Genomic DNA, 16925 nt, shown 5'->3' on the forward strand with positions numbered 1-16925 from the left:
GGCAAAGTGTGGGGCAGCATAGGAAAGACTGGAGAGGACAAAGAGATAGGTGCTAACAAGAAGGATATTTTTGTCCCCTTGGCTAGAGCTTGTGAGGATATGAAATACAGTCACTGCAATGGGGCCTCATTGCTTTCTTGTGACCCTGTGCAGAGGCTGGGAGATGTGATACCATTGCAATTCCTGTTGCATCACACTGCTCACCACATCCCACAGACCCACAGGAAGAGCCCTGAGCCAGACATGGGGGTGCAGGATCTTCTCTCCCAGTGGCTGGGGTCAGGCCTTGGATCTTTTGCTTAACCAAAACAAACCAAGACTTTACTCAGCACAGTGCTTTGCCTGTCTGTAATCCTGGCCTCCAATTATCTGCCCTAACAAGTCCCTGGGGAGGCTTTGTTAGTGGCTTTCAGTGGGGCCCATTAATACTCCAAGTCACTTCAACTTTTTCTCCTGACTTACTTAAGCAGTTACATCACTCTCCGCTCAACACCTGAGCTTCATAGACTCAGCACCAAAATACACCATGGAACTCATTAAAATGAAGAAAATCATAACATCTCTTCCATAGTTTTCTTCAAGCCTTCATGCCTGTGGGTAGTTAGGGTCTGGCGGCTGGAAGATGTCGCACTGTACGGAAAGGTGGAGCCCCTCCCTTGATGGGCAGTAGCATGTGGTCTGTGACGTAAGCAAGTGGAAGTGACGTTATGGGCCTCAGCTATATAACGCCATGTGACTCGACAATAAACGCCATTTGACATCCACCACATTGGTGTCTGTGAGCCGATGGACCGAGCGGCCTGGGGTTGGTCGCCATGCCGTTCCTGAACCAGGTCGCCACTGCCCCCTGAAGGCAACAAGTGGTGCCGAAACCCGGGAAAACTCCTGGATTCGGGCGAACAGCAGCTGGAGCAGCGGGACCAGCTTGGCGGGGAGGATGCTCCCGGACCAACAAGGAAGATGGAAATCCTTGTGAAGGTCGTATCAAAATTATGGAAGCTATGGGGTGGGTCAGCTGAGTAAGCCAGGGGCGCCGGTGGGGAACCAGAGTCTGAGGATGTTTGGGAGAGACCACCGCCATCTGTGCCCCAATACGGCGCCGAACTAGAAGACGAAGGGTGGGGCGAAGATGAATCTGGTGGGAACAGGGAAGAAGTGCTAGGTTTAACTAACACGTGCAAATGGGTGGAGGAGAACGAGAAAGAGAACGGCTGTGGGGGCGACCCGGGAGGAGGTAGAAGCGCGAGAGAGGGGCAGAGAGCCTATCGGAATGTCCATCCGAAAAAATGCTCTTGTGGGGCAAACACCTCACTGAGCAGAAGGTGGGGCGAGCCATGAGGGAGAGAGTGGCCCACCCGAAAGAGTAGTGGGCAGGGCCAGAGCAGAGAGCGACCCGCCCCCAAGGGTGGTGGGCGGGGCCAGAACTCGACAGGAGGGTACCGGAACTCGGAGGTGACTAGTCAGTTGAGCTCCGACTCTGGATCAGATACCAATTCAAATTCGGAGGAGAAGGAGGAAATGGAGACAGATAGCAAAAATATCCCCATCCGAAATAAAGCAACACCACGAGGGGCAGAAATTCCTCTCATGGATTGGAAGAAAATTAAGATTGCGTGCGCCGACTGGGCCCCATCGGCCACGCTAGCGTTCCCAGTCTGGGTGACGGACGGGGGACAGAGCGTCCACTCACCAATAAACCCTAAGTATGTACAAGCGATTGCTAAAGCCATTGTGGATAAAGGGCTTAATTCTGCAATGGTCTCCGCCCTCATAGATGGTGTTTTCGGGGGAGACGACATGCTCCTGTTTGATATAAAACAAACTTGTAGACTGATCTTTGATGGGGGGGGGGGGATGATCATTTTTAAACAAGAATTGGAGGACAACTGTACAAGACAACTGGCCCAAGTAACTGGGGCAGATCACCCACTATATGGCTCTAGCCTGCAGCGGCTAATGGGTACGGACCCAACAATGATCACCCCCCAGGTGCAAGTCCAGGGCCTGCAGACCCATGAAGTTATGGCAACTACTCGTGCAGCCAGAGAAGCTCCAAACAGCCAACGCCCCAACTTCCAGTGGAAAATGCTGCCTCAAGGAATGATCAACTCGCCTACTATCTGCCAGATCACGGTGGATCGGGCGCTGGCGCCAGTTCGGCGCAGTGACCCGACCGCGACTATCATCCAATACATGGACGATATCCTGATCGCCGCACCGTCAGGAAGTCAAGTGGACCAGCTAGTGTCAACAGTCTCAGAAACTCTAAAAACAAACAGGTTTGAAATCGCGAGCGCGAAAATTCTCGAGCACTAGAAGAAGGCCCATCAGTTATAGTTAGAAACGAGCTGGGAGAATGGGAACAAGGGTGGAAATTAGTTCTGACAGGGTGAGGGTATGCTGCAGTCAGAAAAGATGGCAGGGTCAAATGGTGTCCGCTTAAGTCCATCAAACTGGACCTTCAGAACAAAACTAATGAAAACTGAGTTTCTGTTCACAGGAACGAATCATCGGACACCCCCATAATCTGTATACCACGGTGACAAGAGAAGCCAATAAGTTGGCAAGCGTCCTGTCTACGCCTGAGAGTTCCACACTGGCAGAATCCAGACAACAGCGAAGCAGCCTCTATGGGTGGGGGGCTGCGATGCCTTTGTGTGATCTTATCTTTGGACCTTGTATACTAAATAAGCTTGTGTTGTTTGTTGGAAGCCAGTTAGAGAAAGTTTACATTATGTTGGTAGAACACCAGCAACTGCTTTAAGAGTGTATTTACTCAGGGTTACCAGTTACCTCCTAGTTTTCTCCTGGTTATTGTGCCTTATGTTTTTAATTTAAGTTATGATGTCTACCTCTTAAGATTGTTATCGGAATTGTTTTTTAGATTGTTATATTTTAGCTAATTTGGTTGTGCATAGGGAGGGGGGAAATGTGGGTAGTTAGGGTCTGGCGGCCGGAAGATGTCGCGCTGTACGGAAAGGTGGAGCCCCTCCCTTGATGGGCAGTAGCATGTGGTCTGTGACGTAAGCAAGTGGAAGTGACGTTATGGGCCTCAGCTATATAACGCCATGTGACTCGACAATAAACGCCATTTGACATCCACCACATTGGTGTCTGTGAGCCGATGGACTGAGCGGCCTGGGGTTGGTCGCCGTGCCGTTCCTGAACCAGGTCGCCACTGCCCCCTGAAGGCAACACATGCCTTATAGAGCTAAGTCTAACAATTATAGGGCTAACTACTAGAAAATAAAGCAAAGAATTTACACCTTGCTCTACAGTGTTTTTGGATGAGTTGCTTGTAACAACACTGCAAAGCTCATTGATCTGATAAGTGGATTGCACTTGAGTTTCCCCCACGTTCCTGCTTTCCTTCTGCTGCACAGCAGGAAGGACTCCTCTGCAGCCCAAAGCAGCCCCTGCTCCCAGTGCCACTCTCAGTCAGCCCCAGCCACAGCTCAAGCAAGAGAGCTGCAGAAAGGTTTTCCTGCAAAGAGAGAGGCTTGAGCTGGAGGGTGCTCTTAGACTTGAAATAGGTTTTCCTCAGAGAGGTTTTCTGATTTTGCTCTACATACTCCTCCTTAACAGAAAACTGTGTTCAATGTCAGACAATGCCCAACAGCAGCTCTGTGAGTGAGTTCCTCCTGCTGGCATTCGCAGTCACACGGGAGCTGCAGCTCCTGCACTTCGCGCTCTTCCTGGGCATCTACCTGGCTGCCCTCCTGGGCAACGGACTCATCCTCACCGCCGTAGCCTGCGACCACCGCCTGCACACACCCATGTACTTCTTCCTCCTCAACCTCGCTCTCCTTGACCTGGGCTGCATCCCCACCACTCTGCCCAAAGCCATGGCCAATTCCCTCTGAGACACCAGGACCATCTCCTATCAAGGGTGTGCTGCACAGGTCTTTATATTTGTCATCTTGATTACAGCAGAGTTTTATATTCTCACCATCATGGCCAACGACCGCTACGTTGCCATCTGCAAGCCCCTGCATTACGGGAGCCTCCTGGGCAGCAGAGCTTGTGCCACCATGGTAGCAGCTGCCTGTGGCAGTGGCTTTGTCCATGGTGTCCTGCACACAGCCAACATATTTTCCCTGCCCCTCTGCCAAGGCAATGCTGTGGACCAGTTCTTCTGTGAAATCCCCCAGATCCTCAAGCTTTCCTGCTCAAATGCCGACATCAGAGAATTTGAGCTACTTGTTTTCAGTTTTTCTTTATTCTTCGGTTCTTTTGTTTTCATTGTGTTATCCTATGTGCAGATCTTCAGGGCAGTGCTGAAGATGCCCTCTGAGTAGTGCCGGCACAAAGCCTTTTCCACGTGCCTCCCTCACCTGGCCGTGGTCTCCCTCTTTGTCAGCACTGTCCTGTTTGCCCACTTGACGTCCCCCTCCATCTCTTTCCCATCCCTTGATCTTGTGGTGACAGTTCTGTACTCGGTGGTGTCTCCAGCAGTGAACCCCATCATCTACAGCATGAGAAAACAGGAGCTCAAGGATGCCTTGAGGAAACTGATGACCTGGTAAGACCTGATAATCTTTAAAAAAAAAAAAAGCCCATTGTCTTCTGCATATGACTCATAAAGCATTGCAGGAACAAGGTTATCTTTTGGTCATTTTTCATACTCTGGAGAGTGCCATGACAAGCTCAGAGCTGTGGGGTGTATGGGCAGGGGGTTCAGCAATGACTGAGCAGGCCATTGCTCATTGCTCACTTGCTCTTCGGGGGATAGGATTTCCCAGAAGAGCAGGGCCTGCTGTATGTGCATGGAAGACATGGAAAGAGAAACCCAATGCTGGTGACAGCAGGCACATCATATGCGTGTGGAGAGATGAACACAAAGGAGCACAAAGGCCATCAGCTATTCCTAGAAGTCTCATGAAGGCCAGCTGGGCAGATAGTGTCACAAGACCAAGTAACATTCCCTGGGAAGCCACCTGAAGGCAGCTCTGGGATGTGCTTCCTTGAACGTCTCTGTGCCCATTCCTCATGCCTTGGGGTATCTCAGAGGAGGGCAGAGCAGGGCAAGGCACCGCAGGGCTGAGGTGCCTCCCAGCCTCTGGCAGTGGCTGCAGGAGCCACAGGGACACTGCAGGCATTGCAGTGCACTGCCTGTGGATGTGCAAGGCAGGGACCTGTGTCTCTCAACAGCCCCATGTGTATGAGGAGCATGGGAGGCCAGCTCAGACATAGGCACCTCACAGAGCCCTGATGCTGCCCTGTGTGACTCCAGAAACAACCCCTGTTGTCCCTGTGAGATTTCTGTCATGCCTCTTGCACAGATTCAATGCACATGCTCCTCTTCTCCATGTCACACTACCATGACTTTCTGGACTGGGCTGTCAGAGGTTTGGCTCAGAGATTTCTGGGGACTTGGAAAAGGCAGGCATCAAAAGCATCTTATGGAATGACAGTAAATAAATAATTAAATAAAAGGACGAGGAGAATTGCAACTGTCACCTCTGCTCCTGCTGACATGATGGGGAAAGTCCTGCCACAGCCATCTTCAGGTATGTGGCATAAAAAATAAAGAAATTGCTGAAGCAGTAGGGAAGGGGAAAGAAGGCGATGTGGTGAACCTGGACTTTATCAAGGCCTTTGCCATGGTCTTCTGGAGTCTCCCTTTAGCCAGACTGGTGATATTTGGACTGAAGAAAGGGATGATGACGTGAGGGGGAGGGTGGCTGGACATTAGTAGTACAAAGTCCTCCTGCCAGCCAGATACCAGCAGCATCCCTCAGTGATGGGCACTTGGTTCAACACCATTGACCCTCTTTGTTATCTCCCTTTATGATGACACGGAGCACATTTTCACCTCAATTGTGGCTGATGCCAAGCTAGGAGGAGTCCTTGAGCAACTTCACCTTGCTCAGAGCACAACACTATGTGGGCTGCTGCAGGGCAAGTTAACACCATCCCTGTCAGATCCAGTACAAGCAGACACTCGATTGCCATGCCGACTGTGAGATCCCCTACATACCCAGTAGGACCCTTACAGGAAGAAGACCTGGCTATAGGTTGTCATGTTCCTTCTTGGTGGTAAGGAACTGGACAGGCTTGAGAGGTTGCTTGCAGGAACCTCATGAGACTCCCACCTGCTCTCATGAGACACCACCTGGAGTACTGTGTTCAGCTCTGGGGCTCCCAATACAAGAATGACTTGAAGCTATTAGAGTGAGTCCAGACAAGGACCACAAGGATGATCAAGGGGCTGGAGCACCTCTCCTATTAAAACAGGCTGAGGGAGTTGGTGTTGTTCAGCCTGGAGAAGGCTCTGAGGAGACCTTATAGCATCCATCCAGTACTTAAAGTGGGCCAACAGAAAAGCTGGGGAGAGACTTTTACTCAGGGTGTGCACTGATAGGACAAAGGGAATGGCTTTAAACTTAAAGAGTTTAGAGTGGGTAGTCAGATGAAATTCTTGATTTGGAGGTGAGGCACTGGAACTGGTGCTGTGGGTCCAGAGGTCACCCAGAGGGAGTTTGGATCAGCCCACACCCTTGTGTTTGAAGGAACAGCTGGCGGGAGTGGAGAGGCATCATGGAAATCATGGCAATACCGGAGTGAGAGCAAGGTGGGGAAGAGAAGTGCCTGTCTGCAGCCTTCAGAGAGGTGTGGGACAGCATAGGAAAGTCTGCAGAGGAGAAGGCAGAGGGCTTTGACAAGAATGGAAGGCCACAGCAGCACTGACACCTTTGTCCCCTTGGCCATGGCTTATGAGGAGATGTGTTATACTTGCAATAAATGACTGAGTCCCAAATAGGATTGCAATTAAAGTTTACAATTTATTAAAGGAATAGAGGCAAGGAAACAGCACTGGGTGTGCCGGGAGTCTCTGATCCACCAAGACGCACACCTATTACATCAGGTGGCTGGTTTTTATGCTCCTAGGCTAATACATATTCTATACCACTTTTTGGAAAAGGCAGGGTTATTATAATTAGTTTCCCGGGATCCAAACCACCCCATGTGCGCATGCGTATCGGTCTCCAGTGGTTCCTCTGAGGGGTCGCTCGTATTGAATGCTCATAGTCTTCCTTCCAGGCTTTGTCCTTCGATTGTTCTTCATCTTCCCCCCTTCTTCTTATTTGGTCATATCTTAGCTGGATATCAGAGACCCGTGCTGCGCCACATGCAATAGTTAGCAGTTATTTTGAAACCCCTTTGTTCTCTTATCCCAGATATCAGAGACTTGTCCCATACAAAAGTCAGCAGTTTTTGGAAACTCCTTTGTTCTCTTATCCCCTAGACCCGAGTCTCACGATTTACCCTTCAAACCCTCTATTGACACAAACTTCTAGACTCTATTTCACTTAGACGTGTGGTTATCCAAGGGTATGTAAGACAGAAGGTCACATTCATCATACCATGCAGCCCTAGCATTGTTCCATATTGACACGAGTCAGATGAACATATTTCACATACTCGTGGCATTCGGACAATGTATTCTCCTTTCAACCATGTGAAAATGCTGGATGGTGTCATAATACTGTCCTTCACATGATATTATGGGCATCGTCCCCTACCCCACAGACGCCAGGAAGAGCCCTGAGTGAGACATGGAGGTGCTGGGGGTGCGGGATCTCCCCTCCCAGTGGCTGGGGTCAGGCCTTGGCCTTCTGCTTCAGCAAAACAAACCAAGACTTTTCTCAGCACAGTGCCTTTACCTGTCTGTAATCAGGGCCTCTAGTTATCTGCTGTAACAGTTCCCATGCGAGGCTTTCATAGTAACAGACTAGAATGGCCAACAGAGTGTAGAGAATAGAGCAGTCTAATACTATGGAATAGAGTAGCCAGCAGAGGTGAGACAGGTACTTTGATATAATGAAAGCCATCAGAAAGCTGATCCCAGTTAGATGACTGATATGGGGAGGTCAAGAGTAACCTGGCCAGGACAGATGTGAGATTTGGGGGAAGGAAGAGAAAAGAGGAGGAGCTCAGAAGCTTACCTTTGCAGAGGTAAGAGGGTTCATGTAATGTTGAGGCTGCTGTAACACTGACTTCAGTCTTGTAGGGCCTATAAACTATTTTCAACAGTAACAATAATCCCTCAACCTAAACATTACACAAACACCCTGACAGGATTCCACTATTGTAATGCAGAAATCAAAGTACCACCTGAAGAAAAACTCAGCCCATAGCCCCTTTCCCTTACATTTACTATCTTGCTCACCCGAATCACTGCCCCTAACACTAACATTAAATTGCTCTATTTCATCCTAGACTTCTTGACAGATGTAAACAAAACCCTTAAGCATAATGTGTGCCCATACCCTAATCAGAGACCTGACACCACAAGCAGAACACAAAACGCTCTATCTAAAACTTTGCTTAATCTATAACCCAGAAAGGTCAAATCTAGTCCCTAGGAGACAAGAGAGAGGTCAGCTCTACCTCAGGATCTCCTGCCCCAGCAGGAGGAATGTGACTGTGGCAGGAACTGTGAGGTCACTTCTGCCTCTGCAGTGGATAGGACAGCAGCAGGAATGTGTCACAGAAAGGGAGTGTGAGGTCACTTCTGTCTGAAGCTGACAGGTCACCCTTGCCTTCTCCCTGGGATCTGTACTTTTGTGCGGACATCTGCCAGTGGCCCTGGAAGGCCAGCAGACGGCACCTGGTTGTCATACTGACTGTGGGATTCCCTCTTCCTCCATACCCAGGAGGACCCAGACAGAAAGAAGGCACCAAGATGGGTTGTCCTGTCCCTTCTGCTTGAGTCCATGACTGGACAGCAGGAGCCACAAGGCTTGGGTGTGTCTAACCACAAAGCTGCAAGGCCAGCAGTAGGCCCATGGCTTGGAAGATGCTGGTGAGGTGACTTGTGTCTGGTTGGCTGCCAGGCCGCAAGAGCCTGATGGGTTGAGATGCCTCTTCAGGAGTGGTTTCCACCCTGATGGAGCTTCCTTTGATATTAGCAAAGAAGAGGAGAGAATAAGCTGCCACAGAATGCAATGTGGAAGGTTGGCACTGGCCTCAACGAGGAAGAAATGCTGGGATGAGAGCAAGGTGGTAAACAGAGACGGGTTTCTGCAGACTTAAAGAAAATAGGGCAAAGTGTGGGACAGCATTGGAAAGCTTGCAGAGGAGAAGGCAGAGGGTGCTGGCAAGAATGGAAAGCCCCAACAGCCCTGAATTTTTTTCCCCTTGTCTAGAGCTTATGAGGTGATGAGATGTAGTCATTGCAGTGGGGCCTCCTTCCTTCCTTGCAATCCTTGCAGAGGCTGGAAGGTGTCATTTCAGTGTTCTTCTCATGGCATCACACTGCCCAGAACATCCCACAGATCGCCAGGAAGAGCCCTGAGCCAGACATGGGGTACAAGATCTCCCCTCCAGTAGCTGGTGGCAGGCCTTGAATCTTCTGCTTCACTAAAAGAAGCCAAGACATTTCTCAGCATAGCGCTTTGTCTGTCTGTAATCATGGCCTCCAATTATCTGTCCTAGCAAGGCCCTGGGGAGGCTTCGTTAGTAACAGCCCTCAGTGGAGCCCATTAATACTCCAAGTCACTTCAACTTTTGTGCCTCCTGACTTGACTTGCTCAAGCGGTTACATCACTCTCCTCTCAGTACCTGAGCTTCATAGACTGAGCACCAAAATACACCATGGACCTCATTAAAATGAAGAAACTCCTAACATTTCTACCACAATTTTCTTAAAGACTTCAGGATTTGTTCAGCTAATTGCAGAGCTTGCATGATGTAGTTAAAGAAGAAGATTTCAAAAAGCACCTAATAAAAACTTCTTGTTTCAAAGTCTGAATTTTGCTGCATTTCAGTTTTGAGCATTATTCTCCTATTGCTGTTCATCCAGGGTGACTTCTTTGGAGACCTCTATCAGGAGGAAAAGCAGAGTCTGGAGGTCTTACACCTCCACTGCCAGCAGTGGTCTTTGTCCCTGTAACTGCAGCCCAGCCCAGCACATGAAACCCTTTCTAAGACAAGTCAGTTGTACTTTGGGAACAAAATAAATAATAAAATAAAATAAAATAAAATAAAATAAAATAAAATAAAATAAAATAAAATAAAATAAAATAAAATAAAATAAAATAATAATAAAATTGAAATAACCATTGGAATCTGAGAAATTCAGCTTGAATATTAGTAAACACCTGGACATCCATGGTCTCTCATGGGTCTTCTGTGGAAAACTCTGGAAGAAAAGTAAAGAAAATATTTCTTCAAGTGGCTGTAGTTGTACCTACAAGCTAGGCCTCTTTTGGCAAATTGTCCCCTTCCAGTCACAGAAACATAAACTGAGTAATGTGAAAAGACCTGCCCAGTCAACAGAGTAGGGCAAAGTCACGCTTCCTGTGCTATAGATGCAGAAGGCAAAAAGAATTGCATTGTGCCTCACACTACTCAAGGACGTGTAAACCAGGTCATGCATCTTTACCTTAGTACTGACAAGTCCATCACTAAACCACGCTACCAAGTTCTACAACTACACCTTGGCTCTCCAGTCAATGAACCAGCTAATGGATGGCAATCAGGGAGTCCCGGTTAGCATGATGCTGCCTCAGGTGCGCCACCATGGTAGCCATTGGCACCTGCTGTTCTTCAACCCTCAGCAAACCCACAACAGAAGGATTCTGTGGAAGGCCAAGCAAGGTAGACAACTGTTTAAGATCCTCCATCTCAAAGGCAGGTATGCCAAAGCCCCAGCAGTAGTGCCCTCTTGGAACTTTGAATTTCCCTCTCCTGAAACAGTCTATGCTGAGAATGCACAGGCCAGTCCCAATGGGGTGTTTTTGCCATTCCTTCCCAGTTAGACTCCCTTCAGCCTCCAGACAGTTAACTGCTGGGATCCCCTTGTCACTCCAGAAATACAGGTGGGTTCTACCTCTTTAAGTCTTGATGGCATTAGGGTACACTGTGCACCGGTGTCCAGTAGAGCCTGACACATTTGTGGGTGTGATGTGCCAGGCCATTAAACATACACAGTCCAGTAAACTCGATTGTTCAGAAACACCAGTAGAAGCATCCCGAGGGGTGGTGCTGCTGGTGAGGACACGTTTGTGCCAGCAGCATGAGTGGGCAGCAGCTGTGTGCAGGCAAGGGGAGGCCAGGAAGCGCATACCAAGAGCACTCCTGCCAGCAGAGACAAGGCCGGGCCGAGGCCAAGGAGAGAGGCAGGCCCAGGGCAGGGGACTTCAAGAGCCATGCTGAGCTCCCTGCCCCAGCAGCAGCCGCACTGGCCCTCAGCAGATGTGCTGGATGGCACGCACGGGGAGGTGCTGGCATGCATCAGAGAGCAGTAAGGAGGGCGCTGGAGAGGGCCGGGGCGAGGTGGGTGGCAGAGCCCCATGCAGGGGCTGGCTGGGGGTCCCCTCTGCTGCAGCCACCGCACGAAGTATGGCAGGAGGAGGGCAGGCAGGGCTCATGGCCACGGGGCAGATCCTGGCCCTGGACGCTCTGTGAGCACCTTGCAGCTCCTGACAGGCTGCAGTGAGGTGCCCCTCAGCCTTCCCTCCTGTGCTCCCAGGGCACATGGCTGCCTCCTGCCCAGCTCACTGCTCTCCAAGAACATCCGACAGTGCTGCTTCCCAAGCTGGGCCTTGCCCAGCGTTAGTCCCCTGCAGGGGCAGAAAATGGCCCTTGTCTTCATGGCTTTTCATGGTGTTCCTTTTGGTACATGCTCTTCTCATCCTTTATCTCTTTTACTGAATAAAGAGGCCTAGGAGAACTTTTTGGTACAGAGTACTACAGAAAAAAACATCGAGTCCCTCAGCCACATCTCTGCTTTTCCTCCACATTGCAGCTGGTTTCTTCATTCTACAACCTCTGCTGTACCTGAAGAGAAATTATGAGAAACAAGACTCACAGAAAATGACTACCTGCTGGTTATTTTATTTGGTTAATTACAAAGCTTACCAGCACCTGTAAATGAGGTCTTTGGGTTAAAAAAACAAGAAAGACAACAACAACAAAAGGTTGAAGAAATGAGATGGAGAAAAATATTTTTATTGGACTAGTATTGCAAAGAATGAAAGCAATTTTGAAATACATGAACAAAGCTGTTTCTGCCTTGTCCAGGTTTATGTGAGGAAGATGTGCAGGTACCTCATTGATGGGGAAATAGTGCAGATTAGAATAACATCCTCAGTGCCTCCTTTAGCTCCTTGTTCCTCGTGCTGTAGGTGAGGGTTTCACTGCCGGAGGCAACACCGAGTATAGAAGTGAAACTGCCAGGCCCAGGGATAGGGAGGTGGTGGAGGGAGGCTTCAGGTAGGCAACCATGGCAGTGATGCTATGCAGGGAGACCACGGCCAGGTGAGGGAGGCATGTGGAAAAGGCTTTGTGCTGGCCCTGCTCAGAGGGCATCCTCAGCACAGCCCTGACGACCTGCACATAGGACAGAGCACAATGAAAACAAAACAACCAAATGCTAAAAAGACACTGAACGCAAGTACCCCAACTTCCCTGAGGTAGGGATCTGAGCTGGAGGGCTTGAGTTGAGCTTTGAGGAGAGCCTGAGGAGAGCTTTGACTCAAAACAGAGCACTTTGACATGAAACAGCACATCTTTACACTTGCTGAGCACTCTTCTCAGCACTCTTCTCATCCTAATCCAAAACATAGTACCCTTCCACCTACTAGGAGGAAAATGAACTCTGTCCTAACTGAAACCAGGACAAGGGTGCACTCTATTCCATCATCCAGGCCACTGACAAATAACTTGAACAGGACTGGACTCAGTGTAGGTCCCTGGGAGACACTGCTGGCTACAGGCCTTCAACTAGACTCTGTTCCACTAAGCACGACCCTCTGAACTCTGCCATCCAGCCAGCTCACATCCCACCTCACCGACCACTCCTCCATCTCACACTTCCTGAGCTAGCCTATGAGGATGTTATGGGAGACAGTGCTGAAAGCCTTGCTGAAGTCAAAGTAGACAACATCTGCTGCTCTCCCCTCACCCACTCAGCTAGTCATTCCATCATAGAAGCCTGTCAAGTTGGTGAAGCATGGTTTCCCTTGGTGAACCTATGCTGACTACTCCTGATCACCTTCTTCTCTTCCACATGCTGGAGATGACCTCCAGGATGAGCTGTTCCATTGCCTTTCCAGGGATGGAGGTGAGGCTGACCAGCCTGTAGTTGCCTGGGTCCTCCTTCTTGCCCTTGTTGAAGACCAGTATGACATGAGCTTTCTTCCAGTCTTCAGGCAGCTCTCCTGTTCTCCATGACCTTTCAAAAATGATTGGCCAGCAGTAACATCTGCCAGCTCCCTCAGAACTCATGGATGTATCCCATCAGGGTCCATGGATCTGTGGCTGTCAGGTTTGCCTAAGAGATCTCTGACCTGATCCTCTTCAACCAAGGGAAAGTCCTCGTTTCTCCAGATTTCCTCCCTTGTCCTGAAGGCCAGAGATTCTGAAGGGCTGCTCTTAGCAGTGAAGACTGAAGCAAAGAAGGCATTCAGTAATTCTGCCTTCTCTGCATCCTTTGTCACCAGGTCACCCACCTCGTTAAGCAGTTGGCCCACATTTTCCTTCCTCTTCCTTCTGCTATTGATATATTTGAAAAAGACCTTTTCTCAGGCAATGTCCCTATATTCTTCCCAAGTGGCTTGTCCCTTTTTTCCACATTATGTATACATCCTTCTTCCATTTAAGTCACTCCAGGATCTCCTTGATCATTCAAGCACGTCTCCTGCCCTCTTTGACATTTTGCTCACAGGAATACATAGTTTTTGAGCTTGCAGGACTTGGGGGTCAGTGCGCTATCGCTGCTGGTGCACCATTGTGGCAGCCATCAGCACCTGCTCTTCAGCTCTTAGCAACCCCACAACAGAAGGGTCCTGTGTGAGACCAGGCAAGGTAGACAACTATTTGATGTTCTCTATATTCATGGCAGTTATGCCAACAGAACTATGGTACTCTTTTGTTTAGTTGTTTGCCCTTGGAAAAAGCCAGAAACGCAGTCTGGAGGCATATCATTAGGGTTACCCAATGATGTTCACATTACTCAAGAGCTATCATGACCAGCCCGAAAGAAAGAAGGGGAAGGTGCCATGCCTTGTTCCCTCCACCAAGTGGATTCATGAGCGTCGTACCAGTAACACCTCAAATAATATTTATTGGTGCAGATTTAGGGAAAGCATCACAAGCCCATATTTGCTTTCTTAGTGGTAACTTAGTAGTTTCTTGCAATATGTAGTTGCTTTACAGGGAAGGGTTATACTGGGTCTGGCTGGAATGTTAACTTTCCCTGCAGCAGCCCATACAGTGCTGTGCTCTGTACTTCTACACACTGCTGGAACAGCAGTGTTATCACACCAGTGTTGTGTCTACTGCTGAGCAGTGCTGGCACAGCATCGGGCCTCTTTCTAACCCTCCTAGGGGGTGGGCAAAAAGTGAGAAGAGAAACATCACCAGGGCAGCCGACCTCAACCAACCAAAGGGATATTCCATACCATATGATGTCACACTCAGGGGGTGTCGAGAGGCAGGAGACCTTTTCTCCATTAACACCAGTGACAGGACCCGCGGGAACGGGGTTAAGCTGAGGCAGGGGAAATTTAGGCTTGACATCAGGAGGGGGTTCTTCACAGAGAGGGTGGTTGCACACTGGAACAGGCTCCCCAGGGAAGTGGTCACTGCACTGAGCCTGTCTGAATTTAAGAAGAGATTGGACTGTGCACTTAGTCACATGGTCTGAACTTTTGGGTAGACCTGTGCGGTGTCAAGAGTTGGACTTGATGATCCTTAAGGGTCCCTTCCAACTCAGGATATTCTATGATTCTATGATTCAGCAATAAAAGGTGGAAACAGGAAGAAGAGGGGAGGGGTGGGATCTCATTGTGAAAATGTCAGTCCTCCTCCTGAACACCGGCTACATGCGTTGTGGCCCTGCTTCAAGGACGTGGTCAAGCATCGCTCATTTGTGGGAAGTAGAGAGTAATTTCTTTCCTCTGCACTTCCACATAGACTTCATCTGTTTTATTTGTTTGTCTTCCTCCCTTTTCCTTTCCCTTTTTATTTCCCTTTAGTTAAATTGTTTAGTTCATAACAATCTTTCTTTAATTATTATTATTATTTCCCTTTAATTAAATTATCCTTATCTCAACCCGTGAGTTGTTCTTTGCTTTACTTCTCCCCCTCCTCATCTAAAGAGGGAGAGTGAGAGAGCGGTTGTGGTGGTTAGCAGCCCAGCACGGTAAAACCACCACAAGGGTTTGTAGCAATTTGTAATACAGACATTCATGAAAACAGAGCAACGAGGTGTCCGTGTCCTTGTGTACTATGGAATCCTACCAACCTACTGCTGTGATCCATGGGCGACCTGACCCTCCTAGGTCCTGACTGTTGATACTGTGATGCCCTTGGAGAGGTCCTCAGAGCTGCAGAAGCAACCACGGACCTGGGGCTTGGTGACATCCCTTTGCTGCAGAGAACAGACTCAACCACAGGGGCTGGACGCTTCAGATGCTGGAGTGACAAGAAACTGTCTTTTTTTCTGCTCAGGTCTGCTGCCTCCTCACACACAGCCAGGCCTGTGGCTCATCTCCCTGTGGAGGACAAGGAGGCAAAGCTCTGCTGGTGCCCAAGTAAGAGAGAAATACTCCACCTGTGGAAGGGCTGGGCTGGCAGGGAAGTGGCACAGGACAGGCACTGGTCTCTTTCTTCTATTGCCACTCAGGGAGGCTTGAGACCGCAGGTCAGTGTCCATACTGCCCACAGGTGCCTGCAGTCCTGTATCCTGAGATCCATCTGGTCTCCTTCTGTACATAACATTTTTACTTTGTTTCTCACAGTTTGGGGGCTGCATTGGTGGACCTGGAACATGGCACTGAAAGGCTGTGTCTCCCACCGTGTTTTTTTTGGTGAGTTTTTCCTATTGCAGCAGCAGAGCAGCAGCTAATTGCTCCTGGAAGAAAACTGAAACAGCTTCTTCAGTGCATGTTTGAGCTCCTGGTTCCTCATGCTGTAGATGAGGGGGTTCACTGCTGGAGGTACCACCAAGTACAGAACTGCCACCGCAAAGTCCAAGTATAGGGAGGAGGTGGCGGGGGGCTTCACACCGGCAAACACAATAGTACTGACAAACAGGGAGACTACCACAAGGTGAGGGAGGCATGTGGAAAAGGCTTTGTGCAAGCCCTGCTCAGCAGGGATCCTAAGCACGGCCCTGAAGATCTGCACATAGGATAACACAATGAAAACAAAACAGCCAGCACCTAAACAAAAGCTAAATGCAATACACCCAACTTCCCTGAGGTAGGCATCTGAGCAGGAGAGCTTGAGGATCTGGGGGATTTCACAGAAGAACTGGTCCACAGCATTGCCTTGGCAGAGGGGCAGGGAAAATGTGTTGGCTGTGTGCAGGACACCATGGAGAAAGCCACTGCCCCAGGCAGCTGCTGCCATCTGGGCACAAGCTCTGCTGCCCAAGAGGCTCCCATAGTGCAGGGGCTTGCTGATGGCAACATAGCGGTCATAGGCCATGGCGGTGAGAACATAAAATTCTGCTGTAATCAGGAAGACTAATAGAAAGACCTGGGCAGCACACCCTTGATAGGAGATGGTCCTGGTGTCCCACAGAGAATTGGTCATGGCTTTGGGCAGAGTGGTGGAGATGCAGCCCAGGTCAAGGAGGGCAAGGTTGAGGAGGAAGAAGTACATGGGGGTGTGCAGGTGGTGGTCACAGGCTATGGCGGTGAGGATGAGGCCGTTGCCCAGGAGTGCAGCCAGGTAGATGCCCAGGAAGAGCATGAAGTGCAGGAGCTGCAGCTCCCGCGTGTCTGCGAATGCCAGCAGGAGGAACTCACTCACAGAGCTGATGTTGGGCATTTGCGGGTTCTGGACATGGACACTGCCGAATGAGAAAAATAAATAAATAAATAAATAAATAAATAAATAAATAAATAAATAAATAAGGAGTGTTAGGAGTAAAGTCTGTGAGAAAAATTCAGTTAATTCCCAGTTAA

At 49.3% G+C, this 16925-nt stretch overlaps 1 protein-coding gene across 1 annotated transcript; it reads right to left on the minus strand.

Annotated features, from left to right (window-relative positions):
* Positions 1–10469: 10469 nt before the first annotated feature.
* On the minus strand, positions 10470–16443 carry LOC116499885 (olfactory receptor 14J1-like). Its single transcript, XM_032204735.1, has 2 exons — positions 15943–16443; positions 10470–10586 (listed from the first exon to the last, which is right to left on the minus strand). Exons 1-2 carry the CDS (start codon positions 16441–16443, stop codon positions 10470–10472), a joined length of 618 nt encoding a protein of 205 aa, XP_032060626.1.
* Positions 16444–16925: the final 482 nt, after the last annotated feature.

The sequence above is a fragment of the Aythya fuligula genome, chromosome 29 (genome assembly GCF_009819795.1).
Source record: "Aythya fuligula isolate bAytFul2 chromosome 29, bAytFul2.pri, whole genome shotgun sequence".
Taxonomy (NCBI): domain Eukaryota; kingdom Metazoa; phylum Chordata; class Aves; order Anseriformes; family Anatidae; genus Aythya; species Aythya fuligula.

Bases quoted from the DNA above. Each gene is read 5' to 3' on its own strand.
- LOC116499885 (XM_032204735.1), bottom strand. From the start codon at position 16,443: ATGGCCTATGACCGCTATGTTGCCATCAGCAAGCCCCTGCACTATGGG. The intron at 10,587-15,942 runs GTGAACCCCCTC...GGCCTTCCACAG, and splicing joins ACTTGGTGGTACCTCCAGCA to AATCCTTCTGTTGTGGGTTT.